The sequence below is a fragment of the Raphanus sativus genome, chromosome 4 (assembly GCF_000801105.2).
Source record: "Raphanus sativus cultivar WK10039 chromosome 4, ASM80110v3, whole genome shotgun sequence".
NCBI lineage: Eukaryota > Viridiplantae > Streptophyta > Magnoliopsida > Brassicales > Brassicaceae > Raphanus > Raphanus sativus.
The window spans coordinates 16,198,513-16,225,910 of NC_079514.1; the positions used below are offsets into that span (position 1 = coordinate 16,198,513).

The 27,398-nt window shown below is 31.1% G+C and overlaps 6 protein-coding genes across 11 annotated transcripts; 3 read left to right on the forward strand and 3 right to left on the reverse strand.

Annotated features, from left to right (window-relative positions):
* The first annotated feature begins 213 nt into the window (after window positions 1-213).
* On the forward strand, window positions 214-1,767 carry LOC108832132 (homeobox-leucine zipper protein HAT2). The gene is made up of 4 exons (XM_018605631.2): window positions 214-533; window positions 631-923; window positions 1,011-1,090; window positions 1,185-1,767. The coding sequence occupies exons 1-4, from the start codon at window positions 383-385 to the stop codon at window positions 1,489-1,491; spliced, it is 831 nt and encodes a 276-aa protein (XP_018461133.2). The 5' UTR covers window positions 214-382; the 3' UTR covers window positions 1,492-1,767.
* Window positions 1,768-2,944: 1,177 nt separating this feature from the next.
* LOC108848817 (pentatricopeptide repeat-containing protein At5g47360) lies at window positions 2,945-4,699 on the forward strand. The gene is made up of 2 exons (XM_018622262.2): window positions 2,945-4,481; window positions 4,567-4,699. The coding sequence occupies exon 1, from the start codon at window positions 3,029-3,031 to the stop codon at window positions 4,460-4,462; it is 1,434 nt and encodes a 477-aa protein (XP_018477764.2). The 5' UTR covers window positions 2,945-3,028; the 3' UTR covers window positions 4,463-4,481; window positions 4,567-4,699.
* Window positions 4,700-4,712: 13 nt separating this feature from the next.
* LOC108832133 (uncharacterized) lies at window positions 4,713-6,388 on the reverse strand. 2 transcript variants are annotated; one of them, XM_057006678.1, is made up of 7 exons: window positions 6,270-6,388; window positions 6,067-6,172; window positions 5,915-5,980; window positions 5,730-5,810; window positions 5,562-5,639; window positions 5,285-5,473; window positions 4,713-5,088 (listed from the first exon to the last, which is right to left on the reverse strand). In XM_057006678.1, the coding sequence occupies exons 1-7, from the start codon at window positions 6,318-6,320 to the stop codon at window positions 4,928-4,930; spliced, it is 732 nt and encodes a 243-aa protein (XP_056862658.1). In that variant the 5' UTR covers window positions 6,321-6,388; the 3' UTR covers window positions 4,713-4,927. The 2 variants fall into 2 exon arrangements, with proteins under 2 accessions (XP_056862658.1, XP_018461134.1); XM_018605632.2 differs by having other exon boundaries at window positions 4,713-5,187.
* A 5,048-nt stretch (window positions 6,389-11,436) lies between these two features.
* On the forward strand, window positions 11,437-13,974 carry LOC108832134 (zinc finger CCCH domain-containing protein 59-like). 3 transcript variants are annotated; one of them, XM_057006722.1, is made up of 7 exons: window positions 11,437-11,469; window positions 11,888-12,353; window positions 12,457-12,642; window positions 12,760-12,861; window positions 12,949-13,281; window positions 13,379-13,476; window positions 13,584-13,974. In XM_057006722.1, the coding sequence occupies exons 2-7, from the start codon at window positions 11,889-11,891 to the stop codon at window positions 13,717-13,719; spliced, it is 1,320 nt and encodes a 439-aa protein (XP_056862702.1). In that variant the 5' UTR covers window positions 11,437-11,469; window position 11,888; the 3' UTR covers window positions 13,720-13,974. The 3 variants fall into 3 exon arrangements, with proteins under 3 accessions (XP_056862702.1, XP_056862704.1, XP_018461136.1); XM_057006724.1 differs by lacking the exon at window positions 11,437-11,469 and adding an exon at window positions 11,540-11,599; XM_018605634.2 differs by lacking the exon at window positions 11,437-11,469 and having other exon boundaries at window positions 11,803-12,353; window positions 13,584-13,972.
* A 579-nt stretch (window positions 13,975-14,553) lies between these two features.
* On the reverse strand, window positions 14,554-16,240 carry LOC108832135 (uncharacterized). Of its 3 annotated transcripts, none has more exons than XM_057007052.1 (7): window positions 16,063-16,240; window positions 15,866-15,971; window positions 15,730-15,795; window positions 15,537-15,614; window positions 15,381-15,446; window positions 15,094-15,276; window positions 14,554-14,986 (listed from the first exon to the last, which is right to left on the reverse strand). In XM_057007052.1, the coding sequence occupies exons 1-7, from the start codon at window positions 16,111-16,113 to the stop codon at window positions 14,745-14,747; spliced, it is 792 nt and encodes a 263-aa protein (XP_056863032.1). In that variant the 5' UTR covers window positions 16,114-16,240; the 3' UTR covers window positions 14,554-14,744. The 3 variants fall into 3 exon arrangements, with proteins under 3 accessions (XP_056863032.1, XP_056863031.1, XP_018461137.1); XM_057007051.1 differs by having other exon boundaries at window positions 14,556-14,983; window positions 15,537-15,620; XM_018605635.2 differs by having other exon boundaries at window positions 14,558-14,986; window positions 15,537-15,620.
* Window positions 16,241-25,036: 8,796 nt separating this feature from the next.
* Window positions 25,037-26,966, reverse strand: LOC108835218 (uncharacterized). Its single transcript, XM_018608499.2, has 7 exons — window positions 26,638-26,966; window positions 26,416-26,542; window positions 26,043-26,156; window positions 25,871-25,936; window positions 25,755-25,793; window positions 25,545-25,667; window positions 25,037-25,469 (listed from the first exon to the last, which is right to left on the reverse strand). The coding sequence occupies exons 1-7, from the start codon at window positions 26,811-26,813 to the stop codon at window positions 25,176-25,178; spliced, it is 939 nt and encodes a 312-aa protein (XP_018464001.2). The 5' UTR covers window positions 26,814-26,966; the 3' UTR covers window positions 25,037-25,175.
* Window positions 26,967-27,398: the final 432 nt, after the last annotated feature.

Consider the following 27,398-nt stretch of genomic DNA (forward strand, 5'->3'; position numbering starts at 1 on the left):
ATTGAGTACATGGGTTCTTGTGGGAAATGAAAGATAAAATATAATACATCAATAATGGTGGAAAGTACAAAAGAGGAAGACATGGCAAAAGCTAAAGGGGACAAGTTGGGCATATAAACAAGTAATAGACTATAGAAAATAAAATCAATAATGATGGATTGTAATTAGCCACCTGACAAACTCTCATCATTCAACTCCTATATTAATAAGACCTTATTTGCCTCAATATCATCACACATACTCGCCACAACAAACCTGATCTCTCTCTTTAGAAAAGAAAAATACCATTTCTCATCTGTATCTTTCTTCTTGATTTCTTTCTCTCCACATAAAGATCAAATCCTCTCTGTTCTCATCTAGATTCATAAGAACAGAATAAGTCATGATGATGAGAAAAGAAGATCTGGGTTTGAGCCTGAGCTTAGGACTTTCACAAGATCACACACCTCTTCAGCTGACTCAGAACCCTAACTCGTCCATATCCAACAATCTCCCTAGATTTCCATGGAACCAAACATTCGCTTCTTCATCAGGTATTTGCTTCAGATCTTAACTTTAATCCTCCCAAGATCTTGTGTGCTATTTGAAAGCCTTTCAGTATTTGACTGTCTTGTTTTTGCTTCTTTGCAGATCTTGGCAAAATAGACGTGAACAGTATTCCAACAACGGTGGATTGCGAGGAGGAAGCAGGAGTGTCGTCTCCTAACAGTACGATCTCGAGCACCATAAGCGGCGGGAAGAGGAGTGAGAGAGAAGGAATCTCCGACCACCACGATGATATCACTCCGGATAGAGGTTACTCGCGTGGAACCTCCGACGAAGAAGAAGACGGCGGTGAAACGTCGAGGAAGAAGCTCCGATTATCTAAAGATCAGTCTGCTTTTCTTGAAGAGACTTTCAAAGAACACAACACTCTCAATCCCGTAAGTTCCAAAAAAAAAAACTCTTGTCAAAGATAGTTTTTATTGTAATAACTCTGAAATAACGAGGGTATTTTTGTAATTATACAGAAACAGAAGCTAGCTTTGGCCAAGAAGCTGAACTTGACAGCAAGACAAGTGGAAGTCTGGTTTCAGAACAGAAGAGCTAGGTGAGATATTTTCTCCAATTTGCAATAAATTGCATTTATATCCGGTTAGTTTTGATTCGGTTAGGCTGAATATTTTTTTTTGGTTTGGTTACAGAACCAAATTAAAGCAAACGGAGGTGGATTGTGAATACTTGAAACGGTGCGTAGAGAAACTAACGGAGGAGAATAGGCGACTTCAGAAAGAGGCTATGGAGCTTCGAACTCTCAAGCTGTCTCCACAGTTCTACGGCCAAATGACTCCACCGACTACACTCATCATGTGTCCTTCGTGTGAGCGTGTGGCTGGGCCATCACCAAACCATCAACACAATCAGCGACCCGTTCCAATTAACCCGTGGGTTGCTTGTGCTGGTCAAGTGGCTCATGGGCTGAATTTTGAAGCCTTGCGTCCACGCTCGTGAGAGGAAGGAAGGGTGTTTTGTTAATTTTGGTTGCTGTGTTGGTTTGGTGTTAAGCTGGCTGTGTGGGGGCAATATTGGATGATTGGCCTTATTAAGTTTAAGTGCTATATGTATGATGTAACCCTCATAAGTAATATAAAATTAGCAAAAATTAGTTACAATAGTAACCAAATAGTGAAGCTATCTAGTTAAACTAGTTTGATGTAAATACACAATTGATCTTTCTAAACACCTTGGACTAGCTGAGAAGCTTAATTACAAATTTAGCAAAATTATGAAACTATTTATCCTACAACGTTTTTTATTTGACGAAGTTCTGGATCGAAACTCGTTATTTTTTCATACCTCAAACCACAGTATGTAATTTTTCTATATTCGATCATATCATCAAATATGATTCGTCTCTAATGTTTTTTTCAGTTGAGTTAACTACACTTATTTATCTTACACTGTTTTTATATTAATATATAAATAATCTAAAAGTTAAAACAACTTCCTTCGCTTGTTACGTTGGAATATGTACGTCTACGAGCTTGTCTTAGCGGAAATAGCTCAAAATTTTTAGTCATGCGCAGTAATTATATAATATAATTTCATCAAACGATCGCAGTTGCTGAATAATATTCTTTGGCGGGGTTCAGTAATAAAATCACGTGACCTTTGTCTTATAAAATCCGAACCCAAAAAACTGAACCGAACCCGATCCGAAAAAATAGCACCGTATCCGAACCGAAATTGATTAAATATCCGAACAGGTTCAAAATTTTGGTATTTAAGAAACCGAAACCGAACCCGATCCGAACCGAAGTATTCTGGGTACCCGAATATATCCGAAATCAATTTATATATTTAAATATATACATTATTTTTATATATAATGTATATTAAAAATATTAAAAATATATAAGATACCTTTAAGTTTTCCAAAATACTCGAAAAATATATGCAAATAGTCAAAAGTAAATGTTTCAAATAGCTAAAGTATAGTGAAAACACCAAAAATAGTTAAATATCTATTGATTCTTTATCCAAATATTCAAAAAACAATTTATATGTTAAATTAAGGTATTTTGACATATATGTTATGAAAATTTATATGTAATATATTATTTTTCTTATAGATTTTGAAAATTTAAAGTATATAATGAATTTTGAAAATTTAAAAACATTTTAAATGGATTATCCGAACCCGAACCGAACCCGCAAAGATCCGAACCGAACCCGAACCGAAATTTAGAAATATCCGAATGGGGCTGAAATCTTTGACCCTGAAAACCCGAAACCCGAATGGACTGAACCGAAACCCGAATGGGTACCCGAACGCCCAGCCCTTATTACTGCAAGTACACAGCACACGAGACTGTTATTGGGTTAATAATTGGATGTTAATGGGCCGAACTATGTAAGCCCATAAACTATAGCCTTCGTCGTCATCCTTTCCGTGAGCTAAGCACTCTCTCTCTCTCTCTCAACCAATTCTCAAGTCCCCTCGTCCTTTTAGAAACCTTACAATCGATACACCTTCGCAAACAACCGGATGCTACTTCGCTTGATCCGTCGTCGGGTCTCTCCCTCATTTCAATCCCAACCCTCAAAGCTCTCACCTTTACGATTCTCCACAACCGCCTCACCCGCCGAGAGACTATACAACCATCTTCAGCGATGCACAAGCAACAACCTCGAGAAGGAACTAGCCTCAACGAAGGTAAAAATCGACGCGTCTTGTATCAACGAGGTGATACGAAGATGCCAACCAAACCAATTTCGATCGGGTCTTAGGTTTTTCATATGGGCAGGAACTCAATCGGGACACAGACACAGTCCTTACATGTACACCAAAGCTTGCGACTTTCTCGAGATCAGAGCAAACCCAGATCTGATCAAGGACGTTGTTGAGTCCTATAAGAAAGATGAGTGCTTTGTTAGTGTTAAAACGATGAGGATCGTTCTGTCTCTTTGTGGCCAAGCGAAGCTCGCTGATGAGGCGTTGTGGGTGTTGCGGAAGTTCCCTGAGTTCGAGTTATGTGCAGACACGGTTGCGTATAATGTGGTGGTTAGGTTGTTTGCTGATAAGGGTGATATGAGTGTGGCTGTGGAGTTGATGGAAGAGATGGAAAGTTTTGATCTTTGTCCTGATGTGATGACTTACACGTCTTTGATCAATGGGTTTTGCAATGTCGGTAAGGTTGATGAAGCTTGGAAGATAGCTAAGGGCATGAGTAAGAACGGATGCGTGCTTAACACGGTGACGTATTCGAGGATTCTTGAAGGTGTTTGCAAGTGTGGTGAGATGGAGAGGGCGTTAGAGTTGTTGGCAGAGATGGAGAAAGAAGAAGATGGGTTTATTAGTCCCAATGCGGTTACTTATACTTTGGTGATTCAAGCTTTTGTTGAGAAGAAGCGGGTTCGAGAGGCGTTGATGGTGTTGGATAGAATGGGAGATAGAGGATGCTTGCCGAATCGTGTTACTGCTAGTGTTTTGATTCAAGGGGTTTTGGAGAATGGTGAGGATGTGAAGGATCTTTCGAAGTTGATCGATAAGTTGGTGAAACTAGGTGGTGTTTCTCTCTCTGAGTGTTTTAGTTCGGCTACTGTGTCGCTGATCCGTTTGAAGAGATGGGAAGAGGCGGAGAAGATGTTCCGTTTGATGTTGGTTCGTGGGATTAGACCTGATGGTCTAGCGTGCAGTCTTGTCCTCAGGGAGCTGTGTTTGTTGGAAAGGTATCATGATTGTTTCCTTGTGTATGAAGAGATCGAGAAGGCGGATGTGGTGTCAACGATAGATACGGATATACACTCGGTTCTTTTGCTCGGACTTTGCGAACATGGGCGTTCTTGGGAAGCTGCGAAGCTTGCGAAATCGATGCTCGATAAGAAAATGAGATTGAAAGTTTCTCAGGTTGAGAAAATCGTTGATGCTTTGAAGAAAACTGGTGATGAAGACCTCATGCGTCGTCTCTCTACCAGTTAATTCGACTTAATTTAGATAGGTACGTATATATCTACATCTATATGAAGTTTCTGAGTTCTTTAGCTTTTGCATTAGTGAAGTTTTGTAGTGATGTTATGTATCAGTTTCCTAGGAAGTGGTGGACCGATTCATTTTGGTGTCAAAGAAGATGAAAATGTTGCCAATGTGATTTATTATGCTCTGAAATAAATGAATTGAGGTTTGATAGAATGTATATATGGTCTTTAACTTGTTACATGTTTATCTCTTCTCATATTTTCGGGTCATGGACCAACAATGCAAAAGCCTTGAGAGAGAGCCTATAAAAATATTTCCACTATGTTTGTTAAACCGCATAGCTAGTAGTGTGTAGGATGACAATAAGCGAAATAAGCATCAAACCAACATGCGTCTCTGCAGTATTTTTCTGGTAATAAAAAAGAAACTATTTGCTGACGTGAGAACCGCATCTCTCTGTCAAATCCTCTAAAGTATCTTCGCAGCCTTGTTTCCTCGAGATTGTCCATGCGTTTGTTGTGGCAGCTGAATGTTCTGATCCTGCAGCTTCTCTGTTTCGTCATTGCCACCTCTCTCTTCTTCCTGCTCATCTCGCTGTCTCTTGGAGGATACCACAGCAGAAGACTGTGCTGCAAATCCATGTCCATCACTCATTAGTTTAACCATGTGGCTTGTATTACTCTCAATCTGACCTAAAGTAGCCGAAAGCTTCTGCCAAAACTCGGCTGCTGAAAGAAACCAAACGCATAGACAAAAAAATAAACAAGGTTTGAGATAACAGTGAGAGAGAGACAAGAGGAGAAAGTTGAGAGTAGTTTTAATTACTGGGATAATGTGGCGGCTGCTGCTGCTGCTGCTGCTGAGAGGTTTCATCAAGCTTTGGCTTCTCTAGAGCTTGGGACTGTTCTCCTGCTTTACTCGAATTCTGCTCCACGAAGACTATGGGATTACCATCATGTGCACACGCAGCTTCTTCAGGCTCTTGTGATAAGAAATTTCGAACAAACTCCATCACTAAAAAGAAGCAAAGACAATATGTCAACCAACAGATTCTTCAAGTTTTGGGTACAGTAACTCAAAGACAAAGCGCAAGTTTACTTACGTTGTTGCTCTTCCTCTCTGGAACTTGTATCAGAGAAAAAACTCGGTGCCTTATTTGAATCTCCCTTTGGTGGCGAATCTACACAACAACCACAAAAAGAATCAAAAACGTAAACTAAAACAAAAACTCAGAACTCTGTTCTATTCTCATTTGAATATGTACACTCACTTGGAGTTTTACAAGATCCAGTTCCTTCTTTGATTTGAGCAAGAGCGGTTTTTTTTGCTATTTTAGCAAGAGCTGTTGCATCTTCACCAGTCGCAGAAAAAAAAAACATTATTTCCTTCAATCAAAAGCATGAAACTTGCACGACAAGCAAAAAACGTGGGTTAGGGTTTCTGTTTTTGGCGTACTTGGTGCACCGTTCTCAAAGTAGGTTCTGAAGAAATCTTGATTCAATCTTTCAATATTGCACCAAGCTACAGAATCAAGAATCAGAATCACTGAAGGCCTTTTTTTTTGCCATGGACTCATTAAATGATTCAGCGTAAAAGTAGTTTTTTACCTCTCTCTGTGCATCGGTATACGATCTGATATCGATCACGTAGATGTCTCGCAGTCTCTTCCTTGCTCATGTACCTCATGATGCACTCCCTGACCCTTTCATGAACCTGAAACAGAGAGAAGAAAGAGATTGTTGTAGCCAACATTCATACGTAAAGGATCCATGATTCCGGAGAGATTCTTGGATCGGTGATCATATCTTACGTAATTGGAGAATTGAGCTTCGGTCGTACAACCGCCAGGAAGACTTGGCATTTTTGGAAACTTTCACAGATCAAGAAACCTCTCACTGCGTTCTTTGGAGACAGAGAGAGACTGTGAAAAATAAGAAAGGGGGTTTAATGTAAACGAGAGAGAGAGAAGGAGAACGCGAAGTAAGTCTTAAGTTATGTGAATCTCCGTAACTGTTATTTGGGGCTATTTTAAAACTCGGCCGATTTGTTCTTTATTGGGCTGTCATATAATCAAAAAAATAACGCTACCGCAAAATAACGTTAATGATTTACCATAATCAGAATTCAACTCTCCCATTTGCCTTTTGGATTTTATATGATTAAAATTCTAATCCAGTCTATCAGGTATAGAAATCTTTGAAGCTTTGAAGGTAATGAAGATCTCATATGTTGTTTCTGAACGATTTAATTCGATTATATTAGTTAGGTCATGTATATTATATCTAGGGCTAGGCACGAATACTCGTTACTTGCTTATACCTGTTACTTGACCCGTACTCGCCTCATTTTTTCAAGTACTCGTTGTTGCCAAGTCAAATATCAAATCAAGTCGTTGAGTTTTGATACTCGCAAGTACAAGGCAAATAACAAATATCACGAAAAATTTAACGACTCGCCTTACTATTACTCGTTACTTGTTTAACGATTGAAAAATGATAACTAAGCCATAAAAACTAAAGTCCTAAACTAAGATTTTGTGTTGTAAAAAGTAAACAATACTTTCATATCGAGATATTTGTATTGTATTCCTTTTTTATACTAGGTACATATATTTTATTTAAAATAAACTGTTATTTACCAAGTCGAATAAGCAAAACAAAATTTCAAAACTTTCTCTCACAGAATATTATTTATCAAGTAATTCTTAAAAACTTGGAAATATATTCAAATAATTCATAACTATTTGTAAGTAGTAAGTAATCGAAAAAGATAAGTAACTTGCAAGTAACATATTTTTGGACAAGTACTCGAAATAACAAGTACTTTCCGACAAGGCAAGTACAAGTCCAAAAATCCATTACTCGTTCAAAGCAAGGCAAATATCAAATATATATAAAAATGCAAGGACTCGCTTTGCGTCCACCCCTAATTATATCTATATGAATAAGGATTATTGTTCTACACAAGCATCACTACATAAATAAGCATTTTCTCTTTTAAGTAGGCAAAGACTCCTTGGTTTTGCAGTTGAATCTTTTTTTTGTTTAGAAGAAGGTTGATTTTGGAGACTTCTAAGTCTGTAAAATTATTAATATAGAGATGTTAAAGAAACATACTCTATTTCATACGAATATTATTGTCTTGGAGATAATATGATAAACAATATCATGAGTTTATATTTTGCTACACCATTTTGACCAATAGAAAGAGCTATTGAGAAAAAAATCGAATAACGTCCATTTTGCTATTATCTGTGTATAGGAGGTGCAATATCTCATTTAATTATGATTCACTCCCTAAAATGAATGTAATATTATATATTGAGGAAAATTTTCATTATTGCTCAAGGAAGTGGTTACAAAAGTGATCGTAAACGCGGATCTGGAAATGAATATTTGCAAGGTCTAACCCATTGAGTTTCTTTTAAGAAAAAATATTCTCGTAAAAAGTGAGAAAATAAAGATCATAGCAAATAAGATATATATTTTCTTATCTTATAAGGAAAACAACTAGTATATGTACGATGTCTTGTAGTATCAAGATTATTGTAAGCTCTAGAGGAGCAGATACATGTTTGTCTATAGGAACGAACGTTAATTATTAACGCATTATATTTTTCCAAGTTGCAAATGTCAAAAAATCTAAGATATAACATAAGATCTTAAGTTGGGTATGTTTTTGATTCTAAAGTAAGATTCAATTCTAGATATATGAACTTGGAGTGTCATTATCTCAAGGAGTCATTTATAAAATAATAAAAAATTTAAAATCTACTAATGTTGAGACAATAAGTAAGGAAAATGTTGAATACATTCAATCATAATTATTATCCAAGACACTATTATATTGTATTACACAATAATTTGAAAATAAAGATAAATGTAATAGTAAACCAAAATTTTACCGAATGTTTAATGTTTGGCAAACCCGTTATACCATCCCGTTTTAGTGATGATGCGGAAGATAATCATATGGACATTCATTGAAGAACAATAAGATTTTACGAATAATCTGCTATATGCTGTTGCTTACATGAAAATATAAGAATACAGTTTTCACCAGTAAATGTTAGTTCTCGAGAACATAACCTCGCTATTATATTAAGCATATAAAGAAAAAAAATCTTGGTCATGAAGTACTATGATATTGGAAACTTACCGATCTCTTTCATGATTCAAAGATGTGATTTCGTATGATAAGAAGGATAATCATACTTGTAACTTCCACAAGAAGCTAAAGAATAACTCGTATGTATAAGTATGCATAATGTGAAGGTTTAGAAGATTGTGAAATTTGGATACAGAGTCCTAATAAACCAAGATATATTTTGTGTAAAAGATATACTACCGACCATATGTCTTATGGTCTAAGAGATAATATGACAATCAAACGAGTTTATTCACTAAGAATATGCATCTCCCGAAGATGATGCTAAAATGATGATATGTATGATGAGAATACATCTCCTGAAGATAATGCTTCTAGGGGGAGAATAAGATGTTGTGTGTGGTTATACTCTTTTTCCGTACCATGATTTTTTGTCCCGTTGAATAGTTCCATGTCAAAGTTTAACGAGGCAACAAAGTACACGCAAAATGATAGATACCTAAAGAGTAATGTTATCACTTAATGATCAAAGATCAATCGTACTTGAAGAATTATCAAGATATGAACGCATTCCATTTGCAAGACATAACCGAAGTTCGAAAGTTTGACAATCAAAGGAAAAATTATAGATGGAATTAAAATATGAACTTGTCTTCCAGAGAAATATCTTTGAGTCTACTTTCATCTCTAATTTGAATCAAGTCATTCCAGATGATATAACTCGAGATATGACTAGTGGGACGTGTACAAGTTATCTCAGAATACCTAATATCATCTTATATCCCAAATATCGCTTGATATCCCGATCTTACAGAAGTAGGCCGGTGCCTAGAGTTATACAAGGATGTTAGCTTCAATTTCCAAGTGGTTTGAAGTCATTTTGTTCTACGTTCATTAAGACATCCAAGTTTTAGTGAAGAGTGTAAAATATGCCAAAAAGTGAATAGATCCAAATTCAAGACTAAGGAATTAATTCATCACATTTACACAATTTCAAAAAGTTTATGATGGAAAATGTCTCTTTCAAACTAATTCATCACCGATTAGTCACATATAATTCACAAATTCTAAAAGATAGTGAATTTAGTTTCTTAAAAATGTGCAGGTGTTAGATGATGCATAATAATCTGAATCAAAAATTGGTAACACATAGAAAATTATACCTAAAAATCAAATACAAAGTGATATCTTTCTAAATTCTACATTATAGGAAGTTTTTAAAAGATGAAACAGAGAAAATGAGACATCTAATATGATTTATTCAAAATACTTATTTATTTGTTCAATAAAAAAATATAAATTAATTTTGTGACATTAATAATATTTTTATTTTAAAAAATCATGAAGTGATGCAATTTAGTAGAATATATGAAACTATTTTTTTAAAATAACTAAATTTGGATCCGGGCAACCGCGCGGGTATTTGTTTTCATTTATATTTATATAAATATTTTGTTTTCACTTATAAATTGGTATATATTATAGTAATCACTTATATATGAGATGTGTCAATTTACTGTTTTTCAAACATAATAATATTAGAGTATACTTATTTTCATCAAATAGCTTGTTTCAAATTTTTACATGTGTTTATTTCTTCTTTGTATTTTTTATTTGTTAGATTAGTATTTCATTATTGAACAAATATATAGAAATAGAACTTGGTAAAATATTAAAATATATTTATATTATTGTATTTGACTTTGTATTTAGTTATTAAAACTGGATGTCATTTTAGTAATATATTTAATTATTTTGTATTTAATTTATGTTAAATTTTTACCCGTCCTTTAAAACTGGATATCATTTTAGTAATATATTTACATTTCTTCATTTTACATAATCAGTTATTGTATATAAAAAAAATCTAAGCTATGTTGTTTCCATATACATGTATTGTAGTCTATCATCATATTATATTTTTAACATAAATATTTTATATGTATGAAAATAAAATTTATAATCTATCAATTTAATATAACTTTATCATATTTATGTCAATATAATAATTTTATTTTAACATGTATAATTATGATTATAAAATAGATAAGTGTATGATAGAATATTTATTTTAAATTTTATAAATATTAACTGTATATATATTATTGCATAATAATATTTCATTGCTAATTAAGAAATTAGTGAAATATTTACATACATTTTTTGAAAATTAATATATTGTTAAAATATTTAGATCAACATAATAATTTTCTTTTAATATGATTTATTTTGATTATATAATTGATAACAAATATAGAATATTTATTTTTCATTTTGTAAACGATAACTGAATATATTAGTGTATAGCAATATTTCAAAACTAATCACGAAATTAGTTAAAATATTTACATATAATTTTTGAAAATTAGGTTCTGTTAAAATATTTTTAAACAGATTTTCGAAATTTTAATATATATATATATATATATATATATATATATATATATATATATGATTTAAATATAAGTTGGATTCAATATATTGTTACTCTTATATATGAAATCCCTAAAATATTGGGAAGTTATTGTCTTTTTATATAATATTAAGGTTACTAATGATTGAATAAAATAATGTATTCTATCTAATATGAAGATTAATGATGATTAAAAATGTAATGTGACCAACTCTAATAGTCCATTTTATAAAAAATCAAACATGAATGAGAAGTCATGACTTCTCTTTTAATATAATAGATAGATAGAATGGAAAGCATAAAATGAAAATTAACCCAAATAAGTTCAGCCCATGTGATTATGGGCCTTGTTAGTTGAGCGGCCCAATAGAGAAACCATAGCAATAAACATCTTTGTCCATCTATAAATACATCTCAAGGCAAGAGCTGATTCAAAATCAAAAAGATCTTCTTTTTTTGCTCCCTCTCTGCCGATTCGAAGACCTCTCAGGTTTGCTTCTTCTTCGGCTTGGGATCTCCACGTTTCCGATGAAGTTCTTCGTGCTTTCAATTCCGTTACATCCTCGTCCTATTCGCATCGATTACCCACGAAGCTAGGGTTTCGCCGATGAAGGATGACGGTAGTTAGGGTTTTGTATATAGTTAGGGTTTTATACTTGATGAACGTTTCTGGAATTAGATTAGGGTTAGGAATGGAGATTAGATTTTTTTAGGTTTTGTTTATGATTTCTGTGGACTTGGTGCGCCACGATACTTGGAATGTTAGCATGAACTTGGGAGTGTCAGAGGATTGGAGGGTTTTGATTCTCAGTCTTCTGGGTTTACTGTGGATCATCATGGGTGAAGCAAGATCGTCTCTGTGGGTACAGTCTGCTAAAGTTAGTGTTTTTCTCAATGTGTTTTTATAGTATGAGTTACTACAAGGCTCCAAGGAGATACTCAAATGGAAGGAACTTTGGAGTGGAAACACATCAAGGTTTTGCAGCTGATATAGTTCCCAGAAGACCTTATGGCAATAGGATGAACAAGGGTCCAAATAAGTGGTCCAGGAATCTGGTCTGGACGGCATCAGATGACAACATGCCTAGGAAGAATGGTAGCACTTATGGGTCAACAAAACCACAAGGTTCAGGCACATCAGCTAATGTGTCAGAGCAGCAGATGAAGAATGCTGCGCATGGTCAAAGAGGCTCGTCTGTTTCAGACACGAGAAGGTGGGGGTCTAATGATAAAGGCAGTCCCAAGTCAAAGGAATGTGTGTGTAAGTTTTGGAAAGCTGGAAACTGCAAGAAAGGTGATCAGTGCTCATTCTTGCACTCTTGGACTAGCCTCCCCGGAATGGTCATGGTAGCTGCTCTTGAAGGACACAAGAAGGTTTGTTTCCTTTCTAAAATCTCTCTTTGTTACTCTTCACTAATGGCTCAATGAAAAACGTTTTTATTTTCTGCTAATTTGAAAATATTGTTGTTGACTATAGGATCTAAAGGGGATTGCCCTTCCTCAGGGTTCAGATAAGCTCTTTTCAGCCAGTAGCGATGGTACATTAAAAATATGGGACTGCCACACTGGCCAGTGTGCTCATACAATCAACCTCCAGGCTGAAGCAGGCTCGTTAATGAGTGAAGGCCCATGGGTTTTCCTTGGCTTGCCGAATGCTGTTAAGGTTAGTTTAAGGAATTTCTTAACTCGTATACACTTCTGTTATTATTCTCTTGAGTTGGATTGGTTGTGTTGTCTTTGGCTCTGCTCTCATAGTTTTTGCTTAAACACTATTCTGCAGGCTTTTAACGTTCAGACCAGTAAAGATTTGCATCTTAACGGAGTGGTTGGTCAGGTCCGTGCTATGACTGTTGGTAATGGAATGCTTTTTGTTGGGACAAGTGTAAGTATTTTAGTTTTCTCTTTTGCTTTCTACTTGTGTTAGTTATCTGCTTCATTGTTTGTTCTAAAGTAAGTTGCTTTTGTGCAGTCTGGTAGTATATCTGTCTGGAAAGCAACTAACTCCGAGTCTGATCCTTTCACATATCTCACATCTCTGGAGGGACACCATAGCGGTGAAGTCACATGCTTTATTGTTGGAGGCCAGCAACTATACTCTGGTTCTGTTGATAAAACAATAAAGGTGTGGGATCTCAATACACTGGAATGTACAACGACACTGAGGCAACATACCGACACTGTCACCTCCCTCCTATGTTGGGATCAATATCTCATTTCGTCTTCTTTGGACGGGACCATCAAAGTCTGGGCTTGTTCTGAAAATGGCAGTTTGAAAGTTACTAATACACGCAGACAAGGACAAGTAAGTTTCCTATACACACCTTATTCCCATTACAAACAACCACATTTATGAAAAAAACGTGTCTTAATGTTTTCTCTTCCTTTGTGGTTTGAAACAGAGTGTGCATACTCTTAGTGGAATAACCGATGCAGAGGACAAACCTATTGTATTCTGCTCTTACGAAAACGGAACAGTCAGTATATGTGATCTACCATCGTAAGTGGAGCTTAGCTTGTGTCTCTCTAGCTATAGTGTTACTGACTTACTGTAACCTCAATCATTGTTGTTCACTCGTTCTGTTTCATTTGGGGACTATGCAACAGGTTTGAAGAGAGAGGAAAGATGTTCTTCTCTACAAACACGGTCGGCACAATCACAATTGGTCCTGACGGATTGTTATTCACCGGAGACAAGAGTGGGAAGCTGCGTGTTTGGAGTTTAGCTGGCACCAAAGTTTAGCCATTTAAAGGAAAAGAAAAAAAGTTTAGCCATTTTACCATTCTTGGTTGATTTAATATGTACATACATACCTTTGATATGAGTTACGAGATTGTCCTTAATTTAATGACTCGGATACTAAATATCCATGCATTAAAGTAAAATATCATGTGCTTTCAGGCTTTGTTTTTATGTCACACATAACTCACAAGTTACGGTACTACTTGCAACTTCGTCTTCATAACACCACAAAAATTCTAAAACACCTCAATAACATTTCAATAACTCAGGATTATTGATTGATAAGTTGGTGAAACTAGGTGGTGTTTCTCTCACTGAGTGTTTTAGTCCGGCTACTGTGTCGCTGATCCGTTTGAAAAGATGGGAAGAGGCGGAGAAGATGTTCCGCTTGATGTTGATCCGTGGGATTAGACCTGATGGTTTAGCGTGCAGTCTTGTCCTCAGGGAGCTGTGTTTGTTGGAAAGGTATCATGATTGTTTCCTTGTCTATGAAGAGATTGAGAAGGCGGATGTGGTGTCAACGATAGACACGGATATACACTCTGTTCTTTTGCTCGGACTATTGCGAACAGGGGCGTTCTTGGGAAGCTGCGAAGCTTGCCAAATCGATGCTTGATAAAAAATAAGATTGAAAGTTTCTCAGGTTGAGAAAATCGTTGATGCTTTGAAGAAGACTGGTGATGAAGATCTCATGCGTCGTCTGTCTACCAGCTGATTCGATTATTTTAGATAGGTACGTATATATCTACATCTATATGAAGTTTCTGAGTTCTTTAGCTTTTGCATTAGTGAAGTTTTGTAATAAATGGATTGAGGTTTGATAGAATGAATATTAGTTTTTTTTTTTTTTAACTTCTTACATGTTTGTCTCTCGAGAGAGCCCATAAAAATCTCTCTCCAGTGTTTCTTAGATTGCGTAGCTAAGCTAGTAGTGTGTCTAGTATAACAATAAGAAAAATAAGCTATCATAACATGTGTCTCTGCTATAATATAAAAGACTATAATGTGAGAACCTCATCATCTCTCTAGTGTTTCTTTGCAGCCTTGTTTCCCCTAGATTGTCCATCCGGCTGTTGACTGTTCTGATCCTGCAGCTTCTCTGCTTCGTCGTTGTCACCTCTATCTTTCCTTTGCTCATCTCGCTGTCTCTTGGAGGATCCCACAGCAGAAGCAAATCCATGTCCATCACTCATTAGTTTAACCATTTTGTCTGTATTACTCTCAATCTGACCTAAAGTAGTCAAAAGCTTCTTCCAAAACTCGGCTGCTGAAAGAAACCAAACCGCATAGACAATAAGAAAAAAAAACAAGGTTTGAGATTACAATGAGATAGATAGAGACAGAGGAGAAAGTTGAGAGAGTAGTTTTAATTACTGGGGTAAAGCGGCTGCTGTTGCTGTTGCTGAGAAGTTTCAAGCTTTGGCTTCTGGATAGCTTGGGACTCTCCCCCTGCTTTACTTGAACTCTGCTCCACAGAGACTATGGCATTACCATCATGTGGTGGATGCGCAGCTTCTTCAGGCACTCGTGATAAGAGATTTCGAACAAACTCCATTACTAAAGAGAAGCAAAGACATATCATCAGTCAACAAACAGATTCGATTCATTCAAGTTTCAGGTTACTACACACAATGAGTAACTCAAAGAACAAGTTTACTTACGTTGTTCCTCTTTCTCTCTGGACGTTGTATCAGGTGCCTTATCTGAATCTCTCTTTGGTGGCGAATCTACACAACAACCACAAAAAGAATCAAAAACGTAAACAAAAAACTCAGAACTCTGTTTTATTCTCTCATATGAATGAATGTTACACTCACTTGGAGTCTTGCAAGATCCAGTTTCTTCTTTGATTTGAGGAGCAAGAACGGTTTGTTTTGCCACTTTAGCAAGAGCTGCTGCATCTTCACAAGTCGCAAAAAAACATTATTTCCTTTCATATTATCAAAAAGCATGAAACTTGTGTGACAAGCAAAAAAAAAACGTGGGTTAGGGTTTCTGTTTTTGGCGTACTTGGTGCACCGTTCTCAAAGTAGGTTCTGAAGAAATCTTGGTTCAATTTTTCGATATAACACCAAGCTACAGAATCAAGAATTAGAATCACCATTAAAATGATATTCATCAGCGTAAAGGAGGGTTTTTTACGTACCTCTCTCTGTGTATCCGTATGGGATTTGATATCGATCTTGTAGATGTGTCGCAGTTGCTTCCTTGCTCATGTACCTCAAGATGCATTCCCTTACTCTTTCATAAACCTGAATTACAGATCACAGAGAGATTGAATGTATAATCCAATAGTCGTACTAAAAAGGATCCATGATGATTTGGATATGGATCAAAACTTACGTATTTGGAGAACTGATCTGCGCTCGTACAACCGCCAGGAAAATTTGGCATTCTGGGAAGCTTTAACAGATCAAGAAACCTCTCTCTGCGTTCTTTGGAGAGACTGTGAAAAATAAGAAAGGGGGTTTAATGTAAACGAGAGAGAGAAGGAGAGCGCGAAGTAAGTCTTAAGTTAATGTGAATCTCCGTAACTGTTATTTGGGTCTATTTATAAAAGGAAGGGAAAACTCGGCGGATTTATTCTTATTGGGCTGTCATATAATAAAAAAAAAAGAAAATAAAGCTACCGTAAACAGCAGGAAATAACAAAATTCAACTCCCATTTGCCTTTTTGGATTTTATATGATTAAAATTCTAATCCTTTCTATCAGGTATATAGATATAGTGGAAGCTTTGAAGGTAACGAAGATCTCATACGTCGTTTCTCAACGATTTAATTCGATTATATTAGATTGGTATCTATATGAATAAGGATTATTGTTCTACACAATCATCACTACATAAAAGGCTCCTCGGTTTTTCGGTTGAATCTTTTTTGTTTGGAAGAAAGTTGGTTTTGGAGATAAGGCACAACGTATTTGACAATATGGATATTTGACATTCTTTGGTGTGCGCCGCCATCTACATTCTCATACCTCACTTTTCCACCAGTATCGTGCGGTGTTTTCAGAACGATCCAGTCCTCTCTGTATAGAGCTTTGTCTCTTGAACAGCGAGAAGAGGTCCGAAATCACCGTCCGGGTAAAAACCGAACCAAGATGAATCGTTTGGAACAATGACCGCATCGTCTCTAAGTCTAAACTGTAAAACAAAACAGGATCATTAAGAGAGGATTCATTGGATTTTTTTTTTTAAGTATAGAAATGTTATTTCGAGGAGATCTAGTTTACCTGGATAAGAACCAAGTTGTGTAAGCTGGCGAAACGCTCATTGTTAAGATGAGCTGGGTACTTGGAACTTTCCAGGCACTTTTTCATTTCCTGAGAAAACCAATAACAAAGATTATGTTACAATCCATTAAAAGAAACTTATATTCTTGGGTTCAAGGTAACAAAGATTATACAATAAATGTTTTTATAAATAAAAATTATTTTCTGCATAGCTTATACAAATGTTTTACTTAATATAAATGTTGAATTTGTTTATATGATATCGAAAACCGGTCATATTAAGTTAAACACATAAAAAATCAAACTTTTCAATGTAATACGATCAAATATTATAAATACAATATTAAGTACAAAAAAACTACAGATTAAAATAAATATCCGCTTACCATATATTACGAATACAATATTTATTATAAAAAAAAAAAAAACTAAACAACCGCAGATCAAGATCTAGTGTATATTATTTACTAGATATGGACCCGTGCGTTGCACGGGTTTTGTTTACTGATTTAATTTTTTAAAGAATATAAAACAATAAATTATTTTAAAATAGTTTTAGGATTCATTTTGCATATGTTTGTGAAATATATTTTATAATTAAGAACTCATTTTCAGGTTAATATTTGTATTTTAATAATTATGGCACATAGTTGAATTATTATCAACTTTGTACTTAGTGTTAAAGAAAATACTCATACCTAAAAATTTAAACCGAACCTTAACCAAAAATAAATTTAGAGTGAAATTAAAATACTTGAAAGTCAAATAAGACCAATAAACTCGATGACACAATGTTTCTATTAACTTACTTTTATGTTGTTCTTCTTGCTTACATATATTCTAAAAATTTTTTAGTCATTTAGTGAACTTTGTATTGTCATTTTAGGGTTCTTGAATTTTTTGTGTGCATTAGGTATCATCTATATATTTTGGTTTGACTGATGAAATTTTAGCTGTTCAACCAAAAGAAATCATTTTGGATCATCTTTTTATTATTTAATTAATGATAATGAAACCATCACTACATGCATCTTATAACTACAAAAAGTTATGTGAATGTTGAAGACTATATTTATGAGTCTTGATTGTGTGAATAAAAAAAACATAACTTGTTAACAATAGTATTGCGGAAGAAAAACACTACAGTTTTGTGGTGATAAATATTAAAATAAATAAATAAATTATTTAATTATATATCGTAAAAGGTTGAAGAAGACACAATCTTAGAGATAATTATAAAGTTCTTCTAATGTAATTTTTAATATACGACATTCACAATCATATATATCATTTGAAAACTGTATATATCTTTATAAACTCAACTTCATCCCCTAAATACTAAATAATAATCGCTAAATATTTGTGCTAAAAAGTCACTAAATATTAGACTCAAATATTATGGTATTTTTGCTTGAAAGTAGTATAAGAAGTAATGTTCTAGTTATAATATTTCAATCAATTTCCCTGGTTTTTTTTTCATTTTGGATCTGTAGTTTTTCCAATGTGTGCTTTATTATTATTTGCTTTTCATTTATAGTATCAATTGACCATTTTCTTAAAATTATTTAATCTTCAATGATTTTCTTAATTCATTCTTTATTAGTAATATATTTCCACAATAACAGTATATGTAAAAGGAATTAGAAAAATACTACATAGTAAAAATATAATAATATGACTATGAAGCGTGATTTATTTTTCACCAAACACATATAAAGATCACATACGGTGACAATAATGATAATAATCTATTTTTATGATCAGACACGAAAATATATATAAAACATATGGTTGATTTTTGTACGACCAAACATATATAAAACCAATCATGACAACATCCTATTTTCTGATTTTTGTTAATTAAATAATTTAGAATCATATTTGTCATCAAATTCCTTAAAAAATACTATTAAATAAAATTTTAAAATTATCTTTTGTTAAGATCTAAAAATGGAAAACATTATATTTTATAATTATCTTTTATTTAAAATTTAATAAAATAATTATCTTTTGCTTAGGACTTAGAAAATATGGTACAAATATCTTTTGTTCGGAATTTGTTTTTAGAAAAACTACTATCAAATATTCTTTTACGTTTTATTCTTAGGACTTTAGAAAAAGAAAAAATGATTACTTAATCTTTTACAATTATCTTTTATCTAGGATTTAAAAAATAAAATTGATATCAAATAACTATTTCTAGTTAATATTAACTGTATTTTAAATATTCAATTTTCAAACATCATTTTTCAATATCAGTAATATTTTTTACAATTTTTATTTGTTAATTAAATAATTTTTAGTATAATAATTATCATTAAATTCTTAAATACGAACAATACTATTAAATAATATTTTAAAAATCTTTTTGGTCACGATCTAGAAAAGGAAAGAAAAAAATTCTGGTTAGGATTTAAAAAAGGAAAAACTATTTTATAAATCTCTTTTATTTAGCATTTTAAAAAGATAAACTATTTTATAAATTTCTTTTATAGGATTTTAGAAAAATCCAAAATAAAAGTTAGTTATTTGACGTTTTGCCAGTAAGAAAATAGATTGTGAAATATGTCAGGTTTTTATTGACATAGATTGTTTTTATAGACATATTTCACAATCTATTTTTTACTGGCACATGTTACAATCATACCGCACAAATATTTGATGTTGTTTTTGGTGTATAACTTTTTAACAGAAAACTATCTATTGATAATAAAAGTTAGTTATTTAAAAGAAAAACAATAAGATTAGTTGTGAAATTTTATTTTTTGATTTTTTAAAAAGAAAATTTACTTATTTTATAATTAGTTTCTAAAATATTTTTCACTAAATATTTCTTGTCTTTGTATGATTCTATAAATGTTTTTTAAGTCTTGTAAACAACTAACAACTTTTTAATTGAAGATATTTTGTTTAACTAACAATATATTTTGTATTATATGTACAAAAACATATTCATCACATTCATACATACTCACCTACGACAACATCATAATTTGAAAAATTTATGACAACATCATAGGATGTAGTAAGGATAATAAAAATTAAGCTGTACAAAGATATAAAAGATAGTAAGGTAATATTTTTCTTGTAAATACTATTATGTTTTGTGAAAATAACATAGGGAAGCTTAAATCTAAATAGATATGAAATATTTGTAGTTATTTTTGGTTTATATTTTAAAACACACAATATTATCTATTAAAAAGAAAAGTTAATTATAGGAAAATAATAGGAGTACTTTTACAATTATCTTTTGGTTAGGATTTGAAAAAAGGAAAATTACAATCAATTATTTATAAATGAGATACCAAGGCAAATTATATATTTATGATTAAAAAGATTAAACACATGTCACAATCTAAAATATATATTGTCATGTGTCACAATCATATTAATTATAAACTTTTAAGCGATTATGTGGTTTTGATTTTAATTTTCTAAAATCCTAATAAAAGAGATTTGTATAATAATTTTTTTTCTTTTTTAAATCCAAACCAAGGTGAATTTAAAACTTTACTTTTAATAATAACTTTTCTTTTTAATAATTCGATGTTAAACATGATACTAAAAAGCTAGTATTAAATTAAAAAGTACAAATTTTTACAATGTTATGTGATATTAAAAACGAATTTTAAAAATACCAATATTAAAAAATCTTGTTATATTATGTAATAATAATTTTTATTTCTAAAATCCTAAAAAGAAACCATAGAAGAATATATATTTGAAATATTTGTAGTTATTTTGGTTTATATTTTTAAAAACATACAGTTATCTATTAAAAAGAAAGTTAATTATTTAATAGGAAAATGAGTACTTTTACAAAAAAAAAGTTAATTTCTTTTAAAAAGATAGTTAATTTCTTTAAAAAGAAAGTATTACTAATAGTCAGCTAAATATCAAATATATTGCTAGATAAAACATCGAATTTGATTACTTTAGTATCCATGGTGTGACTTTAATCTATTTTTCTATATATCATATATTATTGAGAACTTCTTGATATATAATATTTGTTAGAATACTATTGTCGTTATGTTTTAAAAATCTGAAGCTCAATAGTTGTAGTGGTTTTTGATAATGCATCATATAATTGTAAAACTAGACTTGGAAAATATAAACAAAATTTTTTAAGTTTTGATCTTAACTCTTGTTGATAGTCATTGGATAACAAACTCGTATAGAAAATTAATATTTTTATTTTAAAATGTCATCTTGCATCTGTTGGTAAGAGACTTATTCTAAGAATAAAATTCATTTTTCCACATTACTTTCAATTAGGATTTCTACTTCAATAATCATGTTGTCTATGTCTTCTCTTTGATCTAAATTTCTTAGTAACATGACCTATAATAGCATAACCAACTTTCTTAGCAGCATGGAGAAATCCATTTTTCTATATAACTTTCGGTTACGATTTCTGATTCAATAGTTAGTAACTTTGTTCAATTGCAAAGTCCTTCTTTTTTATTTAAATTTCTTAGTAGCATGACCTACAGTAGCATAACCAATTTTATATGTCGATAAGAACAAACACACACAAACATAATCATACATAAGCATAAGAGTCACATTAACTTCCCCCATTAACTTTGTACTACAACATAACATCTATATGTACAAACGCATAAATATAATTGTGGCAATAATTAACGTACGGCAACATGACAATTATAAATCTTTTCTTAGTAACATGACCTATAATAGCATAACCAACTTTCTTAGCAGCATGGAGAAGTCCATTTTTCTACATAACTTTCAGTTACGATTTCTGATTCAATAATTAGTAACTATGTTCAATTGCAAAGTCATTTTTTTTTATTTAAATTTCTTAGTAGCATGACCTAAAGTAGCATAACCAATTTTATATGTCGATAAAAATAAACACACATAAACATAATCATAGATAAGCATAAGAGTCACATTAACTTTCCCCATTAACTTTGTACTACAACATAACATCTATATGTACAAACGCATAAATATAATTGTGGCAATAACTAACGTACGGCAGCATGACAATTATAAACCTTTTTTAAAAAAATCAACATCAGTTTAATGTTAAGATCATGATATATATCTAGTTATTTCTTCAACATGTGACACCAAAAAAAAAGAATACGCGAAGATGTAAAAGAACATGCAGAAATACTCACCTAATATTTTTCAGGTACCTCTTACTATGTTTGGTATCAAAATATGGGAAGTGACAAAATATGAGAGAGATTAATCATATATAAAGATAGTTGTAGTTCCTTTTGGTTTATGATTTTAAAAAAGAAAATTAACTATTTAAATAGGAAAGTTGATTATTTATAAAAAAAACTTGAAATAATTATCCTACAAATATTTTTATTTTGATTTGGATTGGAAGTAAGGAATACTACTATTAAACTCTCTTTTACAATTTTCTTATGTTTAAGATTATAAAATGAAAATTACTATCAAAATTTTCTAAATTACATTTTCTTTTGAATTTTAGAAAAGGAAAATTAGTATTAAATAAAATTTTGGACAAATCTTTTTTTGTTTAATTATTTAAAATAAAATTAGAGAGAAAATACTATTAAATTACTTTAAAATTCATTTTTTTTGTTTTTTTTATTATCTTATTATATATTTTATTAATCATGTGATATTTTAACTCGTATCAAAATTTTAAGAGGAAAATTACTATCAAATAATCTTTCGCAATATCTTTTGTTTAGGATTATATAAAAGAAATAATTCGTATTAAATAAATTATCTTACAAATATTTTTTTAGGTTTTTTTAAAAGAACTTTACAGTAAAATTACTATCAAATCATTTTTAAAATTCGTTGTCTACTATTAAATAATTTTGAAAATATTCTTTTTTCAAATTTTTTTTTTCTTAGTATATATAACTTTAATCATTAGATATTCTAACACATGTCAAAATATTAAATTCAAATAATATTTTGTAGTTTTATGTTCTTTAAGATTTTAAAAATGGAAAATTACTGTTAAATATTAATTTAATTAATTTTTAACCAAATAATTTGTTATTATTTTAGTATATGTATTTTTAATTATGAGATAATTTAACACATCTCAAAAATTTAAATATACAAATGTCAAGTGCCACAATCATTTTAATTAGCAACTTTCAAGAACAAATATTAATATAATATTTTCTAATTATATTTTCATTCAGATATTTGATATAAAAGGAAATTAATATTGAATAAATAGTTTTCAAATCTATTTTGTTTAGGATTTTGATAAAGAAAATTTTCTAAACAAAATAACTATTAAATAATTTTTATTAATAAATAATTTTAATTTTTTTCAAAATTCATTTTATTATCTAATAACTATCAAATATTTTTTACAATTATCTTTTCTTTAGGATTTTTAAAATGGAAAATTACTATTAATAATTACTTTCTTAAAAATTTTATTTTTATTATCTTATCATATATATTTTTAATTATGAGGTAGATTAACACATATCACGATCTTAAATATATAATTTTGATGTCCAGTTTTAAAGTTAATGATTTTCAAAACGAAAATTTAACTATTTAAATTCGAAAGTTGATTATTTATAGAATAATTTGAAATAATATTCTACAAATATTTTTTTAATTTGCATTTGGAGAAAGTAAAACTACTATTAAACAATCATTTACAGTTTTATAATGTTTAAGATTGTAAATAGATAAAAAGAGACAATTACTATCAAATATTTTTTACAATTGTATTTCCTTTGAATTTTAGAAAAGGAAGATTAGTATTAAATAAACTGTTTGAAAAATAATTTTTCAATTTAAAATTTTAAAAATAAATAATAGAGAAAATACTATTAAATAATTTTTAATTTAATTTTTAATAAACAATTTATAATCTTATTATATAATTTATTAATCATGAGATATTTTAACTCGTGTCAAAATTTTAAGAGGAAAATGACCATCAAACTATATTTTATAATATCTTTTCTTTAGGTTTTTAGAAAAGAAAAATTAATATTAAATAAATAATTTTACAAATAATTTTTCTTTATGATTTAAAAAATATATTTTCTAGTAAAATTACTATTAAGTCATTTTTAAAATTTATTTTTACCATCAAATATTTTTGGAAATTGTTTTTTTTCAAAAACAATTTTTATTTTCTTAGTATAGATATTTTTAATCATGAGATATTCTAACACATATGTCAAAATATTAAAAGGTAACTACTATCAAATAAGATTTTTCAATAATATTTTTTTAAGATTTGAAAATGGAAAATCACTATTAAATATTATTTATTATTAATTTTTAAACAAAATCATTTGTTATTACCATAGTATATATATTTTTAATTATATGATAGTTTAACACATATCACAGTTTTAAATATATAACTGTAATATGCCACAGTTATATTAATTAGCAACATTGAAGAAACAAACTTAATATAATATTTTATAATTATATATCAGATTTTTGATCGAAAAGGAAAATTAGTATTAAATGAATTAGTTTCAAATTGTTTTTTGTTTAGGATTTTGAAAAAAGGAAAATTCTAAATAAAGTTACTATGAAATAATTTTCATGATTAAAAGTTTTTAATTTTTTTTTCGAAATTCTTTTTTATTATCTGAGTATATGTATTTTTAATCATTATATATATATATATATATATATATATATATTTAAACACATGTAACAATATTAGAAGGAAAATTACTATTTGCAATGATCTTTTCTTTAGGATTTTAAAAATGGAAAATTACTATTAATAATATTAATAATTGTTTTTAAAAAAATTCCTTTTTGTTATTATCTTATATAATAAGATATTTTAGTTACAAGATCGATTAACACATGTCACAATATTAAATATAAAATTGTTATGTGTCACAATCATATTAATTAGTAATTTTGAAAAACCAAGCTTTACTTTTCTTAAGGATTTTAAAAATGGAAAAGTTACTAGTAATAATATTAATAATTACTTTTTAACAAAATTATTTTTTGTTATTATCTTATATAATAAGATATTTTAGTTATGAGATGGATTAACACATGTCAAAATCTTAAATATAATTTTTTAATGTGTCGCAATCATGTTAATTAGTAATTTTCAAGAACCAAACTTTATATAATAAGATATCTATATGAATAATGATTTTTGTTCTACACATTCATCCATCACTAAGGTTTTTTCACTATTGCATAAATAAGCATATGAAACTTGAAATATTGGCTCTTTCAAGGGCGCAAAGGCTCTTTCGTTTTGCGATTGAATCTTTTTTGCTCGGAAGAAGGTTGGTTTTGGAGATAAGGTACAACATATTTGACGATATCCATATTTGACATTCTTAGGTGTGCGCCACCTACACTCACAAACTCCACTTTCCCTGTATCAATCAATGGTTTCAGACCGATCCAATCCTCTTTAAAGAGTTTTGTCTCTCGAACGGTGAGAAGAGGTCCGAAATCACCATCCGGGTAAAACCCAAACCAAGATGAATCTTTTGGAACAATGACCTTATCGTCTTCAAACTGTAAAACACGATCATCAGGAGAGGATTCAATGGATTTAAAAATTAGAGAAATGGTATTTTGAGGAGATCGCACCATGATAAGAACCAAGTTATGTAAGCTGGCGAAACGTTCATTGTAAGTGGAGTTTCTTTGGCCTGGTATCTCATTGTTAAGCTTAGGTAGATACTTGGAACTTTCTAGGTACTTTTTCATTTCCTGAGAAACCCAAAAATAAAGATTATATTAAAACCTTATAAAAATGTTCTTAATCTTCTAAACTAACTAAGTTTGAGTGAAACATACCGTAGGGATTTTGAGATAACCACTAGGAGCAAGATGATCCTGCAAATTCATTAAAGAAGTGATTAATATAAACTAATCCTGATATTTTAGATAGATAGAGAATTATATATATTTACTTGAATGAAGTCGCTATAAATATCTGACTTGATTAGCTCATCTGCTATTTCACACCATAATCCAGACTTTACCCCCCAAAAAAGACAAACAAAGTAACAACAGAAACACTGTCATTGAATAAGTAAAATCAAGTCATTTGAAAATAATTGAAGTTAAATAAGAAAAACTTACACCACACATAGGAACAGAGGAGATTCCAGCATGAGGACCTGCTAAAGATACATAGTTGTAAACAGGAGGTCCACCATCGCAGAACTCAATCAAGCCTCTAGCCACTAGATTCCCCTGTTCCGTCAACACATCATCATTATCAATCATCCATGACATTGAATCTGATAATATACATATATACTCTTATCACACTGCAATGATTTTCGTTAGTAGAATCAAAATAATAGATCATCATACAAGCTACAAAGTTATAAGACTTTATTGGCCTAACGCTAGACACTTTAAGATTTTTTTTTTCAATCATGCTCCCATTTTGTGACGAAAGGAAAAAGAATGAACAAACAAAAACTTATATTCTTGAATTTTCAAGAACCTGAGATCTTCCAACAATGTTGTATCCTTGACGCAACTCTTTCATTTGCTTCACTTTCTCACACGCTATTTCCGCTTGTTTAGCAAGTGGCATGAACCATGAATCGAGTTCTCCATTTCCAACTTCTCTGGATTCAAATACCGAAAAAACAACAAGAGTTAGATCAAACCAAATTCATAATCATTTGATAAAAATAGATAAGAGGGTGTTGTGTTGATTTACAGGCAAAAACCTGGAGAGCCAGAGAAGTTAGAGAGAAGCTGCGTGAAGTTAGCTTCTTTGCCCTCAGAACATGCAGCTGCAATCCCATGAAGCACTATAAAGGGAACCGATACAGAGACATGAACCAATACTAAGAATACAAATGCCACCGCAAGTCCAAAACACTTCTTCTCCATAGTAAACGCGAGAGTTTCGATTGGCGTTTGTGTTTATGTTTTTGGTTGTCTCCAGGAAGTTTTGAGATGGGAATATATGTAGGGAGGAATAGAAAGAGCGTGGTGTGGTTGGGAGTTGCGGCCAAGTAAGTTAGTGTCTATGAAATATGAAATGGACGGTGACGATTGACTAATATCTTCCTGAGATCGCATTAACTCTCTTCTTCGTCCTTTTTTTGTTTCTCCTAATCCTATGCTATCCTCTCGCGGCCTCTTTTAATATGCGTGTATGTTTTGTGTGTATGTATGTCTAAATATGCAAGGATTTTCCAGAAGATATGCAAGGATTTCATACTAAATTAATAACACTTATTCTTGGGTTCACCGACCAATAAAATTGTATTATTTAAGATTCAGTATCTTTTAAAAAAGGAAACAAAATATTACCGAATTATATTATACTTTCAAAATAAAAGTTAAATAAAAATTATACTAATCACAAAAACAAAACTTTTTAATCTAAAAAATATATATATTTTCAAAAAATATTTTTAACGCTCCCAACAAACATTAAATCTTAGACTTTTGGATAAATCTTAAATTTTA

Excerpts from the sequence above, each read along its gene's own strand:
- LOC108832132 (XM_018605631.2), top strand. The coding sequence starts at position 383 with ATGATGATGAGAAAAGAAGATCTGGGTTTGAGCCTGAGCTTAGGACTT. Across the intron at positions 534-630 it reads AACATTCGCTTCTTCATCAG|ATCTTGGCAAAATAGACGTG; the intron begins GTATTTGCTTCA and ends GCTTCTTTGCAG. Across the intron at positions 924-1,010 it reads AACACAACACTCTCAATCCC|AAACAGAAGCTAGCTTTGGC; the intron begins GTAAGTTCCAAA and ends GTAATTATACAG.
- LOC108848817 (XM_018622262.2), top strand. The coding sequence starts at position 3,029 with ATGCTACTTCGCTTGATCCGTCGTCGGGTCTCTCCCTCATTTCAATCC.
- LOC108832133 (XM_018605632.2), bottom strand. The coding sequence starts at position 6,320 with ATGCCAAGTCTTCCTGGCGGTTGTACGACCGAAGCTCAATTCTCCAAT. Across the intron at positions 6,173-6,269 it reads AAGCTCAATTCTCCAATTAC|GTTCATGAAAGGGTCAGGGA; the intron begins GTAAGATATGAT and ends TCTCTGTTTCAG. Across the intron at positions 5,981-6,066 it reads ATACCGATGCACAGAGAGAG|CTTGGTGCAATATTGAAAGA; the intron begins GTAAAAAACTAC and ends TTGATTCTGTAG.
- LOC108832134 (XM_018605634.2), top strand. The coding sequence starts at position 11,874 with ATGTGTTTTTATAGTATGAGTTACTACAAGGCTCCAAGGAGATACTCA. Across the intron at positions 12,354-12,456 it reads CTCTTGAAGGACACAAGAAG|GATCTAAAGGGGATTGCCCT; the intron begins GTTTGTTTCCTT and ends TGTTGACTATAG. Across the intron at positions 12,862-12,948 it reads TGCTTTTTGTTGGGACAAGT|TCTGGTAGTATATCTGTCTG; the intron begins GTAAGTATTTTA and ends GCTTTTGTGCAG.
- LOC108832135 (XM_018605635.2), bottom strand. The coding sequence starts at position 16,113 with ATGCCAAATTTTCCTGGCGGTTGTACGAGCGCAGATCAGTTCTCCAAA. Across the intron at positions 15,972-16,062 it reads CAGATCAGTTCTCCAAATAC|GTTTATGAAAGAGTAAGGGA; the intron begins GTAAGTTTTGAT and ends TCTGTAATTCAG. Across the intron at positions 15,277-15,380 it reads CAGAGAGAAAGAGGAACAAC|TAATGGAGTTTGTTCGAAAT; the intron begins GTAAGTAAACTT and ends GCTTCTCTTTAG.
- LOC108835218 (XM_018608499.2), bottom strand. The coding sequence starts at position 26,813 with ATGGAGAAGAAGTGTTTTGGACTTGCGGTGGCATTTGTATTCTTAGTA. Across the intron at positions 25,937-26,042 it reads CCTCTGTTCCTATGTGTGGT|TCTGGATTATGGTGTGAAAT; the intron begins GTAAGTTTTTCT and ends TGGGGGGTAAAG. Across the intron at positions 25,794-25,870 it reads TTTATAGCGACTTCATTCAA|GATCATCTTGCTCCTAGTGG; the intron begins GTAAATATATAT and ends ATGAATTTGCAG.